General features: G+C 54.8%; 1 protein-coding gene across 2 annotated transcripts; it reads right to left on the reverse strand.

Annotated features, from left to right (window-relative positions):
* Nucleotides 1–3,339: 3,339 nt before the first annotated feature.
* On the reverse strand, nucleotides 3,340–17,372 carry MFGE8 (milk fat globule EGF and factor V/VIII domain containing). 2 transcript variants are annotated; one of them, XM_066239271.1, is made up of 9 exons: nucleotides 17,218–17,372; nucleotides 13,072–13,194; nucleotides 12,546–12,677; nucleotides 10,443–10,624; nucleotides 9,896–10,051; nucleotides 9,074–9,218; nucleotides 5,501–5,685; nucleotides 4,325–4,480; nucleotides 3,340–4,102 (listed from the first exon to the last, which is right to left on the reverse strand). In XM_066239271.1, exons 1-9 carry the CDS (start codon nucleotides 17,300–17,302, stop codon nucleotides 3,965–3,967), a joined length of 1,302 nt encoding a protein of 433 aa, XP_066095368.1. In that variant the 5' UTR covers nucleotides 17,303–17,372; the 3' UTR covers nucleotides 3,340–3,964. The 2 variants fall into 2 exon arrangements, with proteins under 2 accessions (XP_066095368.1, XP_066095367.1); XM_066239270.1 differs by having other exon boundaries at nucleotides 10,443–10,627.
* Between the last annotated feature and the right edge of the window lie 3,302 nt (nucleotides 17,373–20,674).

Genomic DNA, 20,674 nt, shown 5'->3' on the forward strand with positions numbered 1-20,674 from the left:
CTGATTGAGAAACCTCGAATGTCCAGAAAGGAAGCGGCTGCGGGCAAACCCCCGCGCTCCCGCCGGGCCTGCCCCTTAAAGGAACACACGCCTCTTTCCCTCCAAGGGCCGGGCCCACAGGGAGGAGGTACTGAGAACTTGGGCACACCCCAGACTTGCCTGGGACCACCCCACACACTGCGAGGCTGCTGGCCGGGCTGTGAAGGGAGTGTTCAGGAGCTGAGGCTGTCACATCTTGGGGGAGGTGAGTAGGGGTTCGAGAAGGGTTTGAGAAGCGTTTGTGGAGGGTGGTCCCCCTTAGGACGCTCTGGTTTACCCTAAACAGTGGGACTAAGCAGGAGGAGCCCCTGTCCAGCCCTCTACAGTAGGCTATGGCTGCCCCCTGACCATCTGGAGAGGATGCTTTTCTCTGTATGCCTGCTTTTCTCCCCTCGAGTTTGGCCATCATGAAATTGCCAGTTTCAATGTCCAGCGCATAGATGCTCCCCTTAATAGGTGGAGCTTGACCGAGTGGCACTGGGTTTAGGGGAGGCACGGCATGAGGTACGCCCAGGAACCCCCAGGGGCAAGGTAGGACCCTCCCTTAAAATCCTAACATCAGCCCTGGCCGGTTGGCTCAGGGGTAGAGCGTCGGCCTGGCATGCGGGGGACCCGGGTTCGATTCCCGGCCAGGGCACATAGAAGCGCCCATTTGCTTTTCTACACCCCCCCCCCTTCCTCTCTGTCTCTCTCTTCCCTTCCCGCAGCCAAGGCTCCATTGGAGCAAAGATGGCCCGGGCGCTGGGGATGGCTCCTTGGCCTCTGACCCAGGCGCTAGAGTGGCTCTGGTCGCGGCAGAGCAACGCACCCCGGAGAGGCAGAGCATCGCCCCCTGGTGGGCAGAGCACCGCCCCTGGTGGGTGTGCCAGGTGGATCCCGGTCGGGCGCATGCGGGAGTCTGTCTGTCTCTCCCCATTTCCAGCTTCAGAAAAATACAAAAATAAATAAATAAATAAAAAATCCTGACATCAGTCAGCATAGCCATCCGGACAGCCACCTCCCAGGAGGCCTGTGCAGTGTTTTCTTTTCCTGTCAGACAAACAGGGGTCCTGGGCTAGACAATGTCCTCAGCAGAAAAGCCTCGGAAAAGAGGGCCATGGGGTCACCGAGCCCAGAGCCTCTCCCTAAACACACCAAGACAGCTTGAGGGCACACACGTGCATGCCAGTGTGTGTGAGACACAAGTCACAGGAGCGAATCAGAGCAGAGCTGCGGTGACTAGAGGCTTGCAGGGCAAAAGGAAGCCAGTGAAAGTTCTTGTGCAGTAAAGAGATGTCTGACCTCAGTGTGTGGGGAAGGAAACAGAACACAGTATCAATTAGGACACTCTTGCAAGCTTCTGTGACCGTGACCAACGTGCCCGAGGCCTCCTCCGATGGACCAGGCTTTGCATAGGCACTGTGTACCTCCCCTCCGTTATTCCCCGGGAGGTCATGGTTCACAGCCAGGCTGTCCTCCAACTTGAGACCTGAGGTTCCTAATCGCTCCACTATATTTAACCCAGGACCAGGAGGCTGGACTCCTGGGACAGGCAGGTCAACAGGCCCCAGTGCTGACAGCCACAGGCGTAGGGAGAGGGATGGACAGCGGAGAAGGCCAGTTTTGTTTTTGTTTTTGTTTTGTTTGTTTTTTGTAATTTCCGAAGCTGGAAATGGGGAGGCAGTCAGACAGACTCCCGCATGCGCCTGACCGGGATCCACCCGGCATGCCCACCAGGGGCCGGTGCTCTGCCCATCCGGGGTGTCGCTCTGTTGCGACCAGAGCCACTCTAGTGCCTGGGGCAAAGGCCAAGGAGCCATCCCCAGCGCCCTGGCCATCTTTGCTCCAATGGAGCCTTGGCTGCGGGAGGGGAAGAGAGAGACAGAGAGGAAGGAGAGGGGAAGGGTGGAGAAGCAGATGGGCGCCTCTCCTGTGTGCCCTGGCCGGGAATCGAACCCGGGACTTCCGCACGCCAGGCCAACACTCTACCACTGAGCCAACCGGCCAGGGGGGGAAGGCCAGTTTTGTGACAGCAAAGGGAGTTTGAATGTGCCAGCTCGAGGCAGGGCTGGCCAGCAGGCACAGCCTCAGAGCTGGCTCTGGCATCCGCAGACAGGAATGGAAAAGTAGACCCATGGAGGTGATTTGTTAGTCGAGGAGAGAAGCAGAGGACAGAAGGGGTCAGGAATAAGGGGACCCCAGTCCAGGGTCCCCACCCAGGGCTGCAAAGATGAGTGGTAGAAGGGCCTGAAAGGTGGCTTAGGCCATTCCAGCGTGACTGGGGGCCTCCCTGTGACTACTGCCCACCAGCCCACATGGCCAGTCACCCAGTGAGACCGGCCCATAGAAAATATCCAATGCGGCAAATACGGGCAAGTTGACAGATGGGAGTGAAACCCCCGGGGTTCCAGCAAGCATGGAGGTGGCTCGTTACAGGGGAGGCAGAGCCATCCCAGAGCAGAGATGTGGGGAAAGGGGCTTCTCCCACCCTCTGCCGGTCTCCAGGAGAGGCCAGGGCAGGGCTGGGGTAGGAAACGTTCCCTGGAGGGAGTCCTGTGGCCAGCAACCATCCAGAAAGACCGACTCCAAACCCAACCCGTGCAGCCCCGCGGAGAGCTCTGAAACGGGAAGGAGTAGACCACGTAGGTGAGGGGTGGAGCGCCCCACAAACCCACTTCATTTGGAGACCTTGGCCTGGGCCTTTTATTCAGTCTCTGCCCAGCCAAGAAGCCCTGGCAAGGACTTCCAGATGTTTCCTTGTGAGGCTCCAACAAAGCCACACCCTCCATTTTGGCAGCTGTGTGGCCAGATGTGGCCAGATCTGCCATCCAGAGATACCTACGTGTATCCCAGCATGGCTCCCCAAGTTTGTTCCAGAAAATTCTTCCAGTGTCCCAAGGCTTCGAACACTAGAGTGATTCCATTCACCCTTTTTCCAGCTAGCTGGTCCCTCTATAGCCAGCCCCCCTGGTACCTCAGCTCCCCAGGGCACTGGTCCGCACGGCCCCCAGAAGCCTCTGCCTAGAGAACGGCTGACGGGGACCCCTCGAGTATTTCTCCGTCATGGAGAGAATATGCCAATGGCCTCCCAGGAGCCAGTGGGCTCAGCCAGAAGGCCCTGTGCCCACTTGGCAGAGTCCTGGGCCCTCATGGGACCTCCCATGGCCTCCTCCTTCCTCGAGCTGGTAAGCTCTCTGTAGTCAGGCAGGTAGGTGGTAAGAACGCTGGGCTCTGGGAAGACAGACTGGAAGGTGGGGAACCAGCACAGAACAAAATCCATTTCAACGCAATGACCACGAACCACACAGCAAGAGCTCCAGGAGTGATTATAAATATATTTTGGAAGCTGCCTGTGCACTCAGGGTCCCCCACGCCCACCCACCACCTCCCATCTCTCTACAGACCCACCCCAACTCGCTTCTGTCTTTCTAGGCTCAGCGCAAGGGTCAACAGTCTCCAGGGAGATAAGGGGGAAATGTCAGAGGGCTTGGTGGCAGCATCTGGAGTGGCAGTATCACACTTGGAGCTGAGGGCTGAGAGACCTATCTCCAGCCTGACAACTCCTGGCCTTCCTCCAGGGCCATGAGAATGTGGCGTGTGGGAGGTGGGTTACGGAGGACACTGGACCAGAACCGGACATTGGGAGAGGTGCAGCTAACCCACACCCCAACTTCGCTCTTCCCCGTCCATCTCAGACCTATTCGATCAACTCCCACAGCGCCAGGTGTGAGGAGAAAACAGGACGGTGTGAGGTCCAGGCGCCAGGGGCAGGTGGGCCGGGAGGGGTGAGGATGGCAGGAGGGAGAGGTGACTGAAACACCCCACCCCCGCCTGCACGACAATCAGGAGGTGGGTGCGTGGAGAAGGCAGCAGGCCCACAGAAGGTCAGGAGGACCAGGGAGGGGGCAGGTGCCTCCGACCGTTCCGGTCACTTTAGCCGGGGCTGCTAACAGCCCAGCAGCTCCACTCGCAGGGTGATCCGGTTGTGCCAGGCTACGGGCAGGATACGCACAAAGCGAGCCACGAAGGGCGTCTCAAACACGTTCTTCTTGTGGGAATTGTTGTCCAGGTTACCTGGGAAAACCTGGGGGCAGACAGGGTGTCAGGAGGCCCCGAGCCAGCCCTCCCCACTCAGAGCCCCGGGCCAGCCCTCCCCCCTCAGAGCCCCGGGCCAGCCCTCCCCCCTCAGAGCCCCGGGCCAGCCCTCCCCCCTCAGAGCCCCGAGCCAGCCCTCCCCCCTCAGAGCCCGGGCTGGACTCGCGAGCACCCACGGTGTGCTGAGAGCAGGCTGCTGGCAGACACCCACCTTGCTGTCTGCGGCTCCCTGCTCCCTGTACTCAGTCCAGTTCGTGCTGTCATTACTGTGAGCCACCTTGTAGGCTGCCACATACTGGATGTGGCCAAAGTCTCGGGCCCCCTGTGTGATGATGCCAGTCACTTGTTTCTGGGAGCCCAAGTCGATCTACAGGGGGGGGGGGAATCAACCACATTTTCTTTGCATGGACCCTTTCCAGTAACCTGGGAAAAGGCAGACACACTGAGACATGAATTGTAGTTTGGGGAAAGCTACTTCACTTGGCAGAGCCTCTGTTTCCTCATCTATAAAATGGGCATAAATACCTCCTACTCTGTCAGACACGGTGAGGCAATTCACTGCAACGGAGTCAGGTTCCAGAGCCTGGGCCCTACCCTGAGACCCCTCAGCATGAACTGCCCCTGCGGTCCCCTGCAGGGCCTCTCACAGAACCCAGCTCCACAGGCTAATGTGTTCCTTAAGGCCCAGAAATAGACCTTCTGCCCTGGTCCCTGACCACCTGTCCATCCTGGGGAGCCGGCTATCTGCCCCTCCACACGCCATCCTAAGGCCCAGAATGTAAACTCAACTCACTGCCAACTAGTGAACCCCAGGCCAATCGTCGCCCTGTCAGGACTCAGTTTCCTGATCTGTAAAATGGGAGGACACTCTGGTGTTGTGTGACTCTCTCGTGTTTCCCAATTTCGGTGAAACCCACGGGCTGTGCCATGGTGTTCTCAGACACCGGGTCAGAGAGCACGTGCTCTGTGCTTAGGCCAGGAAGTGCCTCTCAAGGTGTCCTTTCTCCACCCTGCCCTGCTGCTGTCCACGGGCTCAGCCTTGTTACCCTGTGGCAGCCGGTGAAGGCTGCCCTCCCCCAACACACACACACATACACACACGCACATGCACACACACACATACACACACACACATACACACACACACATACACATGCACACACCCTTTCTCCACCAGGGCCAGCGCCTCAGTGGAAGCAGCACTGAGCTCTCTAGCACGCCCCCCTGGAGTTATAGGATCAGGAGGAAGGTGGGGCACATGGCAGGAAGAAAGAGCAAAAAAAACAAGGCTTCTCAGAAATTCCCTCTTGGGAAGCAGAAGCCTGGGCTGCAAGGAGGTTAAGGACCCGGCAGCCCCACCCAGTCCCACATGAGGGGCCTGGCCCACCTGCAGCCACTCAGAGGCGGAGTTTTCTGCAGCAGTCCAGGCATTGAACTTGCCCTGCTTGTCCAGCCGTGCATAGAAGGGGTACCAGTTGAAGGAAGGCAGGCCCCAGGTCCTGTGCACGCTGGAGGCCGTGAGCTGCTTGTTGGAGATGGTGTTGTCCTTCAGGCCCAAGGGTTTGTCGCATCCTGCCAACAAGAGGGGCTGTCACTCAAATTTGGGATCCACAACCTCCCAGGGCTGTGAGCACAAGGCAATGATGGGGAAAGAACTGAGGATCCAACCTGCTCCTGGCATCCTCTTGGACAACAGGCAGAGGCTCCTTCTGCCTTTTCGAGCCAAACATTCTATTCTCTCCCACCCACTCCCCCACTCAGCCCACTGCTGCCAGCTCCTACCCACACCCAGCTTGCCCTTCACAGATCACCCACCATTCCTCCTCTGTGCCAGGGCAGGCCCTGATCCACCACTTTCCACCCTCCTTCAAAGCCTGACTTGTAAGACACTTCTTCCAAGAAGCCTGCCATGACTACCTCACTTGGGCAAGATTTGTCCCTCCTCTGAACTCACAGCACTTCCTATGTCACTCCTATAGTACTGCAAAATCCTGGGATTACCTTCCAGAACATGAATAACAATCATCTCATTGATTCAGTGCTTATTCCAGTCATTTATCTACCACACAAAAACCTGAATAAAGTTAGCAGCAATCCCATTTTACAGATGAGAAAACTGAGGCCGAGAGCCAAACACCATACCAAATCAAACACACAAATTCCTGATCACTACGCCACACTGTGGCATCTCCACCGTCCATCCGCACACACACCCCATGCCGTGAAGACCTGCCTAGGGGCGACCCATTGATGAGCAGGACTTCCAGGGCTCAGGGACGATCCTGTATCCTCACCCAGCAGCCCCTCTGCCAGTCTCTAGCAGACTCCACACTCACCCGTTGGCATGCCGTTAGGCCTGTGAGGGCCAGCCTCGTCGGCAGGCCTTGCTTTCACTCAGGCCTGCCTCAAACTCTCAGGAATGTGCCAGCTGTTTTGTCCTAGTCATGTGCACCTTCACGTGGCCAGAATCGTTGAGGACAGGCAGGAAATAAACTCCCACAAGAGAAATGGGTGTGTCTCCCATCCAGCTGAATCCCCCGTCCACAACGGTCTGTCCCTTTGGGGAACTAGGCGGGTGGGGGCATTGGGCCTTGAAAGTCAGAGGACTGGAATGTCTGCTGGGGCGAGGAGATGGTCCAGACCTTGAGGGAAGCGGGCGGGGCAGTCTCCCTCCCAACGTGCCAGGCTCACCCTCTCTTGGCCTCAGGGAGCTGGCTGGGACAGACAGGACCATGCAGGCAACTCTGACAGCCAAGGGCTGCAGGCTATGACAGCAGGTAGGGAGGGACTCCAAGGCCAGGAGCTAGAGTAGGGACCTCCAGACCCGTCTCTCTCCTTTACCAAGTGCCAACATTTCCTTATAGCAGAAGACAAAGTCTTTTTTTGTTGTTGTTTTAATTCTTACTGAATGCATTGTTGTGACACTGGTTAATAAAATTATATAGGTTTCAAATGTACAATTCTATAATGTATCATCTGTATATTGTATTGTCTGCTTAATACCCAAGGTCAAGTCTCCTTCTATCACCATTGACCCCCCCCTTTACCCCCTCCTACCCCCCCACCCCCTTTCCCTCTGGTAATCACCACACTGTTGTCTGCGTCCTCCTCTATGAGAGTTTTCTCTAACTTAGTCCCTTCACCTTTTTCACCCAGAAGGCAGTTCTTTAACTTCCCAACGTAACTGCTTAACTGCTTAACAATTAGGCTCAAAAGGGAGTGGGAGGCAAGGGGCACAAAGAAAATCAGATAGAAGGTGACGGAAGACTTCATGACTTTGGGTGATGGGTATACAACATAATCAAATGTCAAAATGACCTGGAGATGTTGTCTCTGAATCTATGTACCCTAATTAATCAATGTCACCCCATTAAAATTAATTGTCTAAATCAGCGGTTCTCAACCTGTGGGTCACAACCCCAGCAGGGGTCAAACGACCAAAACACAGCGGTCGCCTAAAGCATCGGAAATACACATTTTTGAGAACCACTGGTCTAAATAAAAAACAAATTTTTTTTTAAAGGGGAAGTGGGCCTGGGAACACTGACTTAAGTTTATACTTTATTTATTTACTTATTTATTTATTATTGACTTTTAGAGAAAGGAGAGAGAGGGGGAGAAGCAGGAAGCAGAAACTCGTAGTAGTTGCTTCCTGTATGTGCCTTGGCGGGGCAAGCCCAGGGTCTCGAACTGGCGACCTCAGCGTTCCAGGTCGACGCTTTATCCACTGCACCACCACAGGTCAGGCTTAATTTTATAATTAAAAAAAAAAAAAAAGACTGCCTGACCTGTGGTTGCGTAGTGGGTAAAAGCGTCAACCTGGAATGCTGAGGTCGCCGGTTTGAAACCCCAGGCTTGCCTGTTCAAGGCACATATGGGAGTTGATGCTTCCTGCTTGTCACTTTGTTCTTTCTATGTCTTTCCTCTCTCTGTCTCTTTCTCTCTCTGTGTCTCCTCTCTCTAAAAAAATGAATAAATGTAAAAAAAAAAAAAGACTGAACCCAGCCAGGCACTCGGAACTCAGCTCTGAGTGATATGGGGTGGTATCTGGAATGCGATAACAGGAAGAAGTGCCACAGAGGGGAAAGGGGACACAAAAGGTGGGTCTCAGGTAAAATGAGAAAGGCAGAGATCTACCTACCTCTGCTCTGCAATCTGCCTTATGAACCCTACTGTTCCACCAATGGCCAGCAGGTGGCACTGTGGTAGCAAAAAGACGGAACTGCTACTTAAAAGTTGAGCAGGGCTGAGATAAAGCTAGTCAACCCAACCCCTGCACCCTGACCTCCCCCCAATGGTGGATTTTTCCGGCTCAAAGGAAACCTGTCCTTTTCTGGTCTTCCATTTCTCTATCTGAGACTCTCTAGAAATGGCAGCAAGAAGCACCAGCTCCAGCCCGATGACCATAGAAGCTCGTGTTTCTCTTACATGCAGACACCAGTAAGTCTGAAGGGGGTGGGCTGGGGTAAAGTACTGGACAAGTGGGTATCAGATGCCCAGGGATCTAGACCCAGTTTTAATACCTACCAGCTGTGTGCCCTTAATAAATAATTTATCTGGGCCTCGCTTTCCTCATTCACTCACTCATTCATCAAATATTTGTCCAGGCGCCGTCCCAGGCACTGAGGGAATGCAGCAGGGAACAAATCAAATGAACTCCCTGCTCTCATGGAGCCAACATTTGCAAAACAGACTAAGGTGCATGGTCTAGAAGCTCAAGAAACCAATCAGAATAAATGAAAATACTTTTAAAACAGAAGTGGTGTCTCTTTTGTGCCCTACCCACTAGAATGCCATGGGTCGGCAAAGAGAGAATACCTGGGTGGGACTGCTGATGGCCAGGAGACTCCTCGAGCATGTGTCTGCTGTGTGAGCCCAGGTCCCTGGGCCTTCCCGCCACCCCGCCCGGTTCAGCCTGGGTGAGGAGAGAGGCCGTCCCCTAGGGGCGTCCCGCACTCACCGTTCAACTCACAGCCAAGGAGCTCAAAGCGCAGGGTGCAGCCCCGGTGGCAGAGAATGGGCACCAGCCTCACATACTGCACTTCCAGAGGGAAGTCAAACATGTTGATCTTCAGGCCATTGTTGTTAAAGTTACCCATAAATATCTAGGAAGAAGAGGTAGATGGGAGGAAGACTGGTCAGTGGGCAGTCCCCCTTCCTAGGGTGGCCACACTTTCCTCTTCGGGCCTATAGGGTGGAGGGGGCGCTTAGCAGAGCCACCAGGGACTCAGTCATTTCCCTGGCCGCCTCACAGGCCTCAACAACCCAGATTCCCCCTGTTACACCTTCCCTGGTCATCATGGTGCCTGGGCATAAGCCCGTCTTTCACGATTTATAGGGGGGCCTCTGTGCAAATTAGGAAAGGGCACACCTTTCTCAAGACACTTTATTATAATAACTTGCCCATAGACAGAAGTCCACAGACATGTGATGTCCATATGTGAATGGTGCTCGCCTGATAATGACATCCTTGCGCGGTGTCCACGGTGGCCCCGAAGGCTCGGACTGCCTCCCAGCTCCACCACTACAGCTGCCCTCCACAGGTCACTGAACCTTTTGAAGTCTCACTACTCTCATCTATAAAGTGGGGACATTACTTGTAACTGGAAAACATGGGAACATTCTGGGCTTCCCAATTTCTGGGGACCGAGATACACCTGAAATGAAGACCCATCTCATGGCCAATCACACCGATACCCTCTTCCTCATTGGGGGCCTTCAAACGATGCTGGAGCCCCGGGATGCCGACCACAGCCCTTCCTTAGGGTCAACACGGCCTCACCTTGTCTCCTGGGTCCCTTTCTGTCTGGAGAAACTGGAACTTTTTTCCATCGAGGCTGTAAGCTACTTTGAACATCTTCACGTACTCGGCATTGCCTGCGCGGCTGGCGCCCTGGGTTACCACACCCGTCACCCGCATCTTCCTCATCAGGTTCACCTGGACCCAGGGTAGGGAGGACAGATCAGGTTCCTTCTACGCCCTGCACTGCCCCCACCCAGAGAAGGGATAATGCAAGCAAGACAATTGAAAGAGGCTCTCATGCCGCCCTCTCGGGGCTGTGGGCCCAGTGCTCTGGGAAACACATGAAGACAGCCTCATGCAAGTGGCCCATCCACAGCCTGGGGTCTGCTCCCCCTCATCCCACCACCCTCTCCAGGCCCCCTAGGCCGCCCCCCAAGGCTGGCCTCCACTTATAGACACTTCACAGGAACCTTGCTACCTGGACCCCCATTGTGAACTCTCCCATGGTGACTTCCAAATGCAGTTGTGTGCATCTCACTTCCCCCCTCCCATTACACTACCCACGCCAGGGCTGTCCCTTCCACACCTGAATCCAGGGAGTCTTATCATAGTTGCTGGCTGTCCAGGCATTGACCAAGCCCGTGCGGTGCAGACGGGCCAGCTCAGGGGCCCAGCGCTGCAAACCCATGAAGCCCAAGTGCATGGACGAGGCGGTGACCTGCCAGTCGGCAATGGCACTGGTCTCCATGCCCAGTGGCGAAGCGCAGACTGCTGGAAGGGAGAGAGCAGTCAGGTGGCCACCCAAGCAGGTGGGACCCAGAGGACAAGAAAATAAGACAGTGTGACATCTGCCAAGGACCCAGAGCAGAGGCCACAAAGGCACAATGAGGCCCAAACAGAGGTACCAGGAAAAGGTGCAAGGTGAGGGAGAAAGTGGCAGCAGAGTGTGGGGGCAGGACCCAGGCCTATACCCGTGATGCGGTCGTGAACGGCAGCTGGAGTCGCCTGCCAGGAGGATCACTAACCCCAGCCAAGTCCCTGGCATCCCCAGATCAGCTTTGGGGGAAGGGGCACCTCAGATGGCAGAAGCTGACCATAAAGCAATATGCAAATCAATATGCAAATCTGTGTGGAGTTTTCTAGAATCCTACATGGCAGGAGTTTTCTGGGTGGAGCGTGAAGGCCATCCTGTTTTCTCTTGGACCCCTGACCTTTCCAGCTGCTGGTCCTGACCTTGCCATCTGCCAGGCTGCCCCTGGCCAAGGCCCTATCACCTCCAGCAAATGTGGCCAAGCAAGGTGAGCCCTTCTCCTGGCGGCCAATCAGAGAACCGAGGGTCAGGTCACCCCACGGCAGCTCCCCAGGTCACGCAGGGTGAGTGAGTTGCAAAGTGAGGCCACACGGCCAAGCTCAGAGCCGCCAGAGTGGCTGAACAGAGACCTGAACCCCGGTCTGGACTGTCCTCACACCCCATGTGCCCACACCCTTGGGGGCTCAGACATGCACTCCTTGGGCCTGTAGAGCCCAGGAAACACAGCACATAACAGAGAGGCACCACAAAGGTCCCTCTGGGGGGCTGCTCTGCCTCTGTGGTCGCCTCTGGCTTCTGTCCCAAGTGCCACCAGCCTAGAGCAGACCAGAAGCTCAGGAGGGGAGGTGGGTAATTCCCACTCGGGCAGACCCATGGTTACCTCTGCTCCAGCATGGTAATTAGCGGGCCCACCTGGCCTCACCCAGGGCTGTCTGCCTTGGAGAGTCCCCCAGTCACACACACCCCTACATTCCTCACCCAGGATGTCAAACACATGGGCCTTGGGCCAGGGCCGAGGCCCACGCCCTTGGTGCGGCCTGGGAGGCGCAGGCATCACTTCACCGCCCTCCCAGGGCCCCACCTCCCACAAAGCTGGCCCAGCTTTCTCCCGCCTTCTGTGGGTCAGCAAACCTCCCAGTATCTTCCCATCTGCCTGAGGAAACCCGCTTGCCCCCTGCCCAAGATGCTCAGTGACAGACCCAAAGGATTGCAGAAATCTGTCCTACCCCTTTCCCCATCCCTGGGCCTAGGTGTGGACTTTTCAGAAGAGTCCTGGTTTGGTGGGAGGGAGGACAGGTGGAGCCACTGGCCGTCCATGTCAGCTGGGCACCCACCCAGGGCCATTCTGTAGCAGGTGGATAATCAGCTCCTCTGTACGTGCCGGGCCTCTGACCACCCCACCCTCTCCCTCCTCGCCGACCTCTGTAAGGAGGCCACAGGTCACATATGGGCCACGATCTGTCAAACTCTGAGGCCCAGCCTTATTTATTGACCTCTGGGGTCCCAAAAGATTAAAAATGTGTTTATTTTCACTCTTAGTACAAAAATTCCAAGACTTAATCCTGATGCTACTTGTCTCGTACATGGAGACCCAGGAAATAGCACTCTATGACTTCAGGGGCCATCATCACCCCTCACTCTCCTACAGGGACATCAGGCCTGGCCTGCAGTCCCAGGACTGAAGGCCAAGGGGAAAGAAGCCAGGGGAGGAACAACAAAACCCCAGCCTGCCCCCTGGCCTACCTGAGGCTGTCCCACCCGCAGGATATGCAGAGGAGGCCCTGACACAGGGAACAGTAAGGCCAGAAATGGCCAGGCAGGACTGTGGCTCAGGGTCCGCCCTCTGCCCCGCAGGAGCAGACACCCCCAGATACTCACTGGTCTCACAGTGGATGCCCGTGTAGCCTTGAGGACACTTGCAGATGTACTGTGTGAAGACATCCCCACGGTGTGAGTCATCAAACACCTCGCACTCGGCATCATTGTCACAGGGATTTGGGAAACAGGGACCTGGGTAGGAGGAGGCAGGTAATCAGACAGGAGCTACAGACACAGACAGACAGCAGCAGTTGGACCTAGCCCAAAAGGACTCTCCGCCCAAACTCTGCCCACTGCTCGCTTCCCTCCCCCAGCCCTCCCTCCCTCCCCCGCTCTGCCTGATGGAGCCTGACCTAGCCTTGCACCACGGAGGGCCAGGAGGGTCAGGGTCGTGTGTAGGTGAATCAGCCCAAATAAAGGAAGCACCCAGCTTCTCGAGTGGCTCGGGAGTTTCCAAAGAAACGCTGGCTGACAATGGTCAGGTGCTAGGGACACTGCCCACTTCAGGACAGACCAGTTCAACGCAGCAGACTGGGCTATACTAGGAGCTAGGTGGAGAACGGCAAGTGCAGCCCAGGGAAGGTACCTTTCTCTGTCATATTGCAAAAACGACCTCCAAAGCCTTCGGGACAGAGACAGTAGGTGGTGTCATCCTGGCTCAACAAGCAGGTCCCCCCGTTCAGACACTCACTGGGGTCACAGAAGTCACCTGCAGTGGCAGCTCGGAATCAGAAACAACTCGTTCGTGCAGTAAATATTTGGGAGGCCAACGACCCCATACGTACAGGCTGGGCCCCCACGACAGAGAAATCAGGTGTAGCTGAGGCCTCAAGAAGTCACGGGAAAGAGGCAGAGGAGACAAAGGGGGTGACAGGCACCATGAATTCTGACAGAAGCCTGCACAAGGGGCCACTGGAGATGTGGTTTCTGCCAAGCAGACTGCAGTTTTGCAGGAGATAGGTGAGCTGGTCTAAAAGACGGAGTGGGAGTGTGCCGAGCTAGGGAATGAAGAAAGAGCATTCTAAAGAAGAGCAGAAGACAGAGAGCATGGCATGTGGGGAGCACAGTAAGACACAGCTAAACAGGTCGGCTGGGGCTGAACTGGGAGAGACAGCAAGAACTCTTCAACCTGCAGACCAGGAGCTGGTGGATGTTAGGTTTGGATTCAGGGCTCCTTTAAATCCAGAGCCCCTTTAAAATAAACAAACAAACAAATAAATAAATAAATCCAGAGCCCCTTTAAAACATAAACTCCTCTCACCTAACCTTCCCCTCCCCTTAAGCAATCATCCTCCCCCATCCTGGGAAGGTTCTCCGAAATGTTCATGGGACAAGGCCATCATGAAGGACCTGAGGGTTGGGATAGGGAGACAGTCTGTAACCAAGGCCACAAACCAGGACATGCTAATCTGGGCATGCCCAGGTGCACAAAACCCCATGCCAGCCAATGCCTGGAGCAATCCCTATATCAGACATCCCCTTCCTATAGCTCTCAGCTGATGCCATTAGTGTCTCAGCCTATCTGTTTTACAGATGCATAAATAAAACTTCCCATAACTCATCAGGTCTGTGCGTCCCTCCTTCGGCCGACCTAACACTGACTTTCCTTCAGCCTCCCCACATGGTCCACCAGGGAAAAAAACAAATCAGAGATTCCCATGCATCAGGTGGGAATTAGGACCTGGTTTCATTTCTGAAAAAAATATATATATCATCTGCGGAGAGGGGATGGACTCGCCCGGGGTGGGAAAGCATTTTTGTAGTGACACGATGAGCCCTCTGGCTGCTGGGTGGGAAAGTGCCAGGAAAGGGAGAGGTAGGGGACCAGGGGAGCATCAGGGAGGCTGTCCCAGGCCTCCTGGTAAGAGAAGAAGTCAGGAGAAGGAGCGGAGGACAGAGGAGTGAAAGGACAGGCATATTTGAAAAACACTGGATGGCCCTGGCCAATGGCTCAGTGAATAGTGTTGGCCAGGTGTACGGACATCCGGGTTCAATTACTGGTCAGGACACACGGAAGAAGCGACCAACTGCTTCTCTCCTCCTCCCTCTTCCCCTTCTCTCCCTCTTCCCCTCCTGCAGCCAGTGGCTCAATTGAGTGTGACCCTGAGCACTGAGGAGAGCGCTGTTGGTCCAAGCAAGTCAGCCTCAGGCACTAAAAATAGCTCAGTATTTGAGCATCAGCCCTAGATGGGGTTGCCTGGTGAATCCCAGTTGGGGTGCATGTGGGAGTCTGCCTCACTATCTTCCCTCCTCTCACAGAAGAAGGAAGGAAGGAAAGAAGGAAGGAAAAGAAAGAGAAAGAAAGAAAGAGAGAGAGAGAGAGAGAGAAAGAAAGAAAGAGGCCCTGGCCGGTTGGCTCAGCGGTAGAGCGTCGGCCTAGCGTGCGGAGGACCCGGGTTCGATTCCCGGCCAGGGCACACAGGAGAAGCGCCCATTTGCTTCTCCACCCCTCCGTCGCGCTTTCCTCTCTGTCTCTCTCGTCCCCTCCTGCAGCCAAGGCTCCATAGGAGCAAAGATGGCCCGGGCACTGGGGATGGCTCTGTGGCCTCTGCCCCAGGCGCTAGAGTGGCTCTGGTCGCAACATGGCGACGCCCAGGATGGGCAGAGCATCGCCCCCTGGTGGGCAGAGCTTCGCCCCTGGTGGGCGTGCCGGGTGGATCCCGGTCGGGCGCATGCGGGAGTCTGTCTGACTGTCTCTCCCTATTTCCAGCTTCAGAAAAATGAAAAGAAAAAAAAAAAAAAAAAAGAAAGAAAGAAAGAAAGAAAGAAAGAAAGAAAGAAAGAAAGAAAGAAAGAAAGACTGAACGAGGACTTCAGAGGTGGGAGGAGGGCTGGAGGACATCATAGCTCTGGTTGGGGGCCCAGATGGGTGATCGATGTGCACTATTGCACAGTCTCTTGGTTCTGGTAAAATGGGTGAGCCAGGCCTGCTTTTGACCTTGGCACTCCAGAGGACTGCCCTAGACCTCACACCTGTTTGGGGTAAGACATGAGAAATCTTTTTTCCTCCCCCCAGTCTTGCCATGCCAGGTTGGAGGGCCCTCCTGAAACCCCGCAGGAGTCCTCAAACTTTTTACACAGAGGGCCAGTTCACTGTCCCTCAGACCTTTGGAGGGCCGCCACAAACAGTGCTCCTCTCACTGACCACCAATGAAAGAGGTGCCCCTTCCGGAAGGAAGTGCGGCGGGGGCCGGATAAATAGCCTCAGGGGGCCGCATGCGGGTCGTAGTTTGGGGACACCTGGTCCAGAGAGCCAGCCGGACCTGGGCTCCAGGGAAGGGAATACCGTTAATGAGCAGTGGAGCCCTCATAACTCCACCTCAGCACAGGCCCTGGGAGCTTAGGCAGCTCCCAAAGAGCTATTAGTCACTGGCTTTAAATAGCAGGTTAATCTCCTCCCCTGACCTGGTGGCGGTGGCGTGGCCACAGACAGAGGCTTGGAAATGGCCTGAGTCCTGGGCTCCTGTCTCAACAAGGTGCAACTGCTCTTCCTCCCCCTCACAAAAGTGCCCTCTCCTAAACTGCTCCAGGGCAAAGTGGTCCAGCGGGAGGGGGGAGAGTGAAAGGTGTCCCCTACCTGGAGGGTCTGAGACAGACTCACCTGGGCAGAGCAGTCTCCAGGAAAAGCCGGATACCACCCCCCCACACACACTAAATCACCTTTTGGTAGATTTCCCCAGACACATTTTGCTAGGGCTCAGGCTGTGGAGACCGAGAGGAATTGGAAAGGGACAAGACTCAACTGTATTCTCAGGGTTGCGGGGGAAAGCCACAGCTCCCAAGTGCGTGGGAGCTTGGAGTGCCCTTAAAGGTTTCCGTTGGGGGGGGGGGGGGGGTCAGACTGTCCCGGATGCCGGAGCCAGGCTTCAACCGGGATCCACCCCTCTCTCTCTTGCTCCAGTCAATCCCGTTTCTATGGGAAAATGATGGGGAGGGCATGCCTGAAGAGTCCTTGCCACCACCCTCCCCCTTTTCCCAGCCTGGAGGGGGTCTGCGTGACTCCACAGTGAAGGGATGCGGCATCCCCAAGGACCCGCCTGCTGGAGGCGGGGGAGGAACACCAAGGCAGATACAGCAGCAGGCCAAGGCCGCGAAAGAGGAGTCCGAAGCCGAAGCCTCCCGCAGCAGGAAGCGGCCCTTTTCCAAGCCCTTCTCCGGGCTCGTAACCCCCTCCTGGGCTCCATCTAGATCCTTTCCATCCCACCCACATCCCAGCCCTCCTTCCTCTTCTGTACAGGGCACTGAAGAGCGCGGGCGGAAATCTCCAATGATCCAACGAGCGGCCAGGGTTTGGGAGTTCGCAGGGAAAGTTGATTGGAGAAGACACTGATCCGTACAAGAGACCTAGAAACTTACAGTGGGAAGGCGCCCGCGAGTTGGTCACAGTTTAATGGCCTCATTTTACAGATGGGAAAAGAGAGGCCTTGCACAGCGGATTCCTTTGTTATGTGTAAGCCACCTCTCCGGGGACAGCGGGGCTGTCACCCAGCGTCCCGAGCCACCACCCAATACTCTAGCCTCTTCCACGGGCCAAAACTCCTGGGCGGAGAGACAGCGGGAGAGGCGGAGCGCATCCCGGCCTCCGGTGGGAGCGCAGCCGGGGAAGTCGCCTCTCGGCCCTGCCGTGGCTCTCTGCCCAAGTTTGTCAACAACGTAGGTGGAGGGAGGGCGCCGCGCCTAACTTCGGAGCGGAGAAGAGGGGCGAGGGCGGGATGGCGGCGCGATCACTCACCGGAGGCAGCAAAGAGGCCAGAGGCACACAGCAGCGCGCCGCAGAGCGCGGCCAGCAGGCGGGGGCCAGGCATGCTGGTGGACATGCTGGGTGATCCAGCGGTGCAGACCTCGGGGTTCTCACTCTTGCTCCTGGAAGGGAATAAATCAGGCAGCGCTGCGCCTCCCACTGGCCCGCGTGCTCCGCCCAGGCCGGCCGGAGGCGGACTCGGGGCGGGGCTCCGCGGCTAGGAGTGAAGTCGGGCACCCAGGGGTCCGCACCTTCCACCTCCTGCATGGCCACACCCGGCATCCTGATTGCCGGTGACCAAGCCCCACTTCTAAATAGACTGGACAGGGACGAGATCAGATGGAGTTGTTTGGTGTTGAGTTGTTTGGTGTTTTTTTTGTAAGGCTCACAAAGCTAAATCTAATTCATAATAATAATGAAAATTGCAAGTAAATGAGTACCATGTTTCACGCATCAAATTGGCAAGCAGCAAATTAGGAGCACATTGTTAGTGCGACGCTGTGGGAAACAGGCCTAGGCATGCATTGTTGGAAGGAGTGCAAATTGGTTCAGCTTCTCCGGGGAGCCACTTGGTCAAAGTGACGAGTGCTGAGGCCTGGCCAGGTACCTCAGTTGGTCAGAACCTTCTCATAGGCCAAGGTTGCTGGTTTGATCCCTGATCAGGGCACATACAAGAATCAACCAATGAGCCTGACCAGTGGTGGTGCAGTGGATAGAGCCTCATCCTGGGACACTGAAGTCCCAGGTACAAAACCCCAAGGTCACCAGCTTGAGCGTGGGATCATCAACATGATCTTTGAGCCCAAAGGTCGCTGGCATGAAGCCCAAGGTTGCTGGCTTAAGCCCAGAGTCACTGGCTTGAGCCCAAAGGTTGCTGGCATGAAACCCAAAGTCACTGGTTTGAGGCCAAGGTCACTGGCTTAAGCAAGGGGTCACTGGCTCCACTTGAGCTCCCATCCCCCTTCACGGCACATATGAGAAGCAATGAATGATCAACTAAAGTGACACAACTACAAGTTGATGATTCTCATCTCTCTCTCTTTCTCTCTCTCTCTCTTTCACATACACATATGCAAAAAAAAAAAAAAATAACCAGTGAATGCATGAATAAGTGGAACAACAAATTGATGTCTCTCTCTCTCTCTCTCTCAAATTAATAAAAAAAATTGGCTGGCCAGTTGGCTCAGTGGATAGAGCATCATCCCAATGTATAGACATCCCAGGTTCAATTTCCAGTCAGGGCACACAAAAGAAGTGACCATCTGCTTCTCTCCCCCTTCTTTCCCTCTTCTCTTCCCGCAGCCAGTGGCACGATAGGTCTGAGCATTGGTCCTGGGTGCTCAGGATAGTTCAGTTGGTCCGAGCAAGTCAGCTTCAAGCACTAAAAAAAACTAGTTGATTCGAGCACCAGCCCCAGATGGCGGTTTCAGAATGAATCCCAGTTAGGGCACATGCGAGAATCTGTCTCACTATCTCCCTTCCTCTCACTTAAAAAAAAAATTAAGTGACAAATGCTAAAAAAAACAACAACAATGTGACAAGTGCTGAGACCATGAGACCTAGCAACTCCATTTATAAGAATTCATTTTACAGCCTGACCTGTGGTGGCACAGTGGATAAAGCATCGACCTAGAAATGCTGAGGTCGCTGGTTCGAAACCCTGGGCTTGCCTGGTCAAGGCACATATGGGAGTTGATGCTTCCAGCTCCTCCCCCCCTTCTCTCGCTGTCTCTCCCTCTCCTCTTGAAAATGAATAAATAAATAAAAAATAAAATAAAATTAAAAAAAAAAAAAGAATTCATTTTACAGAAACCCACGTGTGTAAAATGACATACACACAAAGATACCATAGTATATCATAGCAGCATCCTTCAAAATGGAGTTGAAAAGCAAAGGATAAGTACCAGACATATTTTAGAGGTTGAGCCAACAAAATTAGCAAGGTAGACAGGGTGTGAGGGGTTAGGCAGGAGAGGGATCAACGATAACACCTAGTTTCCGGCATGGGCAACTAAGTGGATGGTGATGTTATTAAAATAAATTGCCTCTTGGCCCTGGCCGGTTGGTTCAGCGGTACAGCGTCGGCCTAGCGTGCGGAGGACCTGGGTTCGATTCCCAGCCAGGGCACACAGGAGAAGCACTCATTTGCTTCTCCACTCCTCCCCCTCTCCTTCCTCTCTGTCTCTCTCTTCCCCTCCCGCAGCCAAGGCTCCATTGGAGCAAAAATGGCCCGGGCGCTGGGGATGGCTCTGTGGCCTCTGCCTCAGGTGCTAGAGTGGCTCTGGTTGCAACATGGCGACGCCCAGGATGGGCAGAGCATCGCCCCCTGGTGGGCAGAGCGTTGCCCCATGGTGGGCGTGCCAGGTGGATCCCGGTCGGGCGCATGCGGGAGTCTGTCTGACTGTCTCTCTCTGTTTCCAGCTTCAGAGAAAAACAAAAATAAAAATAAATAAATAAATAAATTGCCTCTTAGTTATCTATCTCATCCCTACCAAGTGAGCTCCTGATCTCTAGAACTAGGCATAGTACCCAGCATAAAGGAAGGACCCCTAAAATATCTGTGGAATCAATGAAATGACTGTCCCTCCATTGGACAAGGTGTGGAGATGATAGTAAAGCAACTATACACACAAAAAAGGAAGTGCTGTCCTATGACTGCACCTATGTATGCAATGGGGGGGGGAGTGCTTTTTGTGATGGACGGGATTTCAGCAAATGTGTCAGGAGGACCCTGTATGAGCGTAGCAGTGAGGACAGGTAATCTCTGAGGTCAACAGCACCTCTAAGACGCTGGTTTACAATTATCGGTCACCACTGTCCAACTCCTTCAACGTAAGAGGAGAGAAGAGGTGGTCCAGGTCAGCCTCTTCTCCTCCACTCCACAGCACGTGTGAACACAGACTTCAATGAGCTTGAGCAGAACAGCATAGCAGCACATTTCAAACACATGCCCTCTTTCCCAAAGCAAATGCTCTGAGCACGCATGATGATCTGTGAACAAACATCCCTGTCCAAGGACCAAACAACCCGCTTTTGTTTATGAGCCAAAGGCCAAGGGCCAGGGGCCAGTGCCGGGGAATAAATACGCTTTCAGTTGAAAAACGCAGAAATGTTTTCTCACTTAAACCAAGAAGGTGGGTCAGACTCTGAGGTTCCTTTATGTAATGTGTCTTACTTCAGTTGGGGCTTCAATTAACCACTGTCTTCTCTGAGTTCTCCGGCAATTTCCCCCACCCTAACTAATTTCCCCTTCTCTGAAGCCTGAAGCTGGACACTCAATCAGCCAACGGTCTTCAATTCACAACTGAGTAGAATCCTGATCTATCTCACCCAGTTTGCCTCTGAGACAAGCTGGGTGCTACACAGGAAAATTTAGAGCTGGGACCTGAATTCAAGCCCCAGCTCTACGTCTTACCTGCTTGCCAACCTCTGCCAAACTACTAGTCAG

Source organism: Saccopteryx bilineata, chromosome 7, assembly GCF_036850765.1.
Source record: "Saccopteryx bilineata isolate mSacBil1 chromosome 7, mSacBil1_pri_phased_curated, whole genome shotgun sequence".
NCBI lineage: Eukaryota > Metazoa > Chordata > Mammalia > Chiroptera > Emballonuridae > Saccopteryx > Saccopteryx bilineata.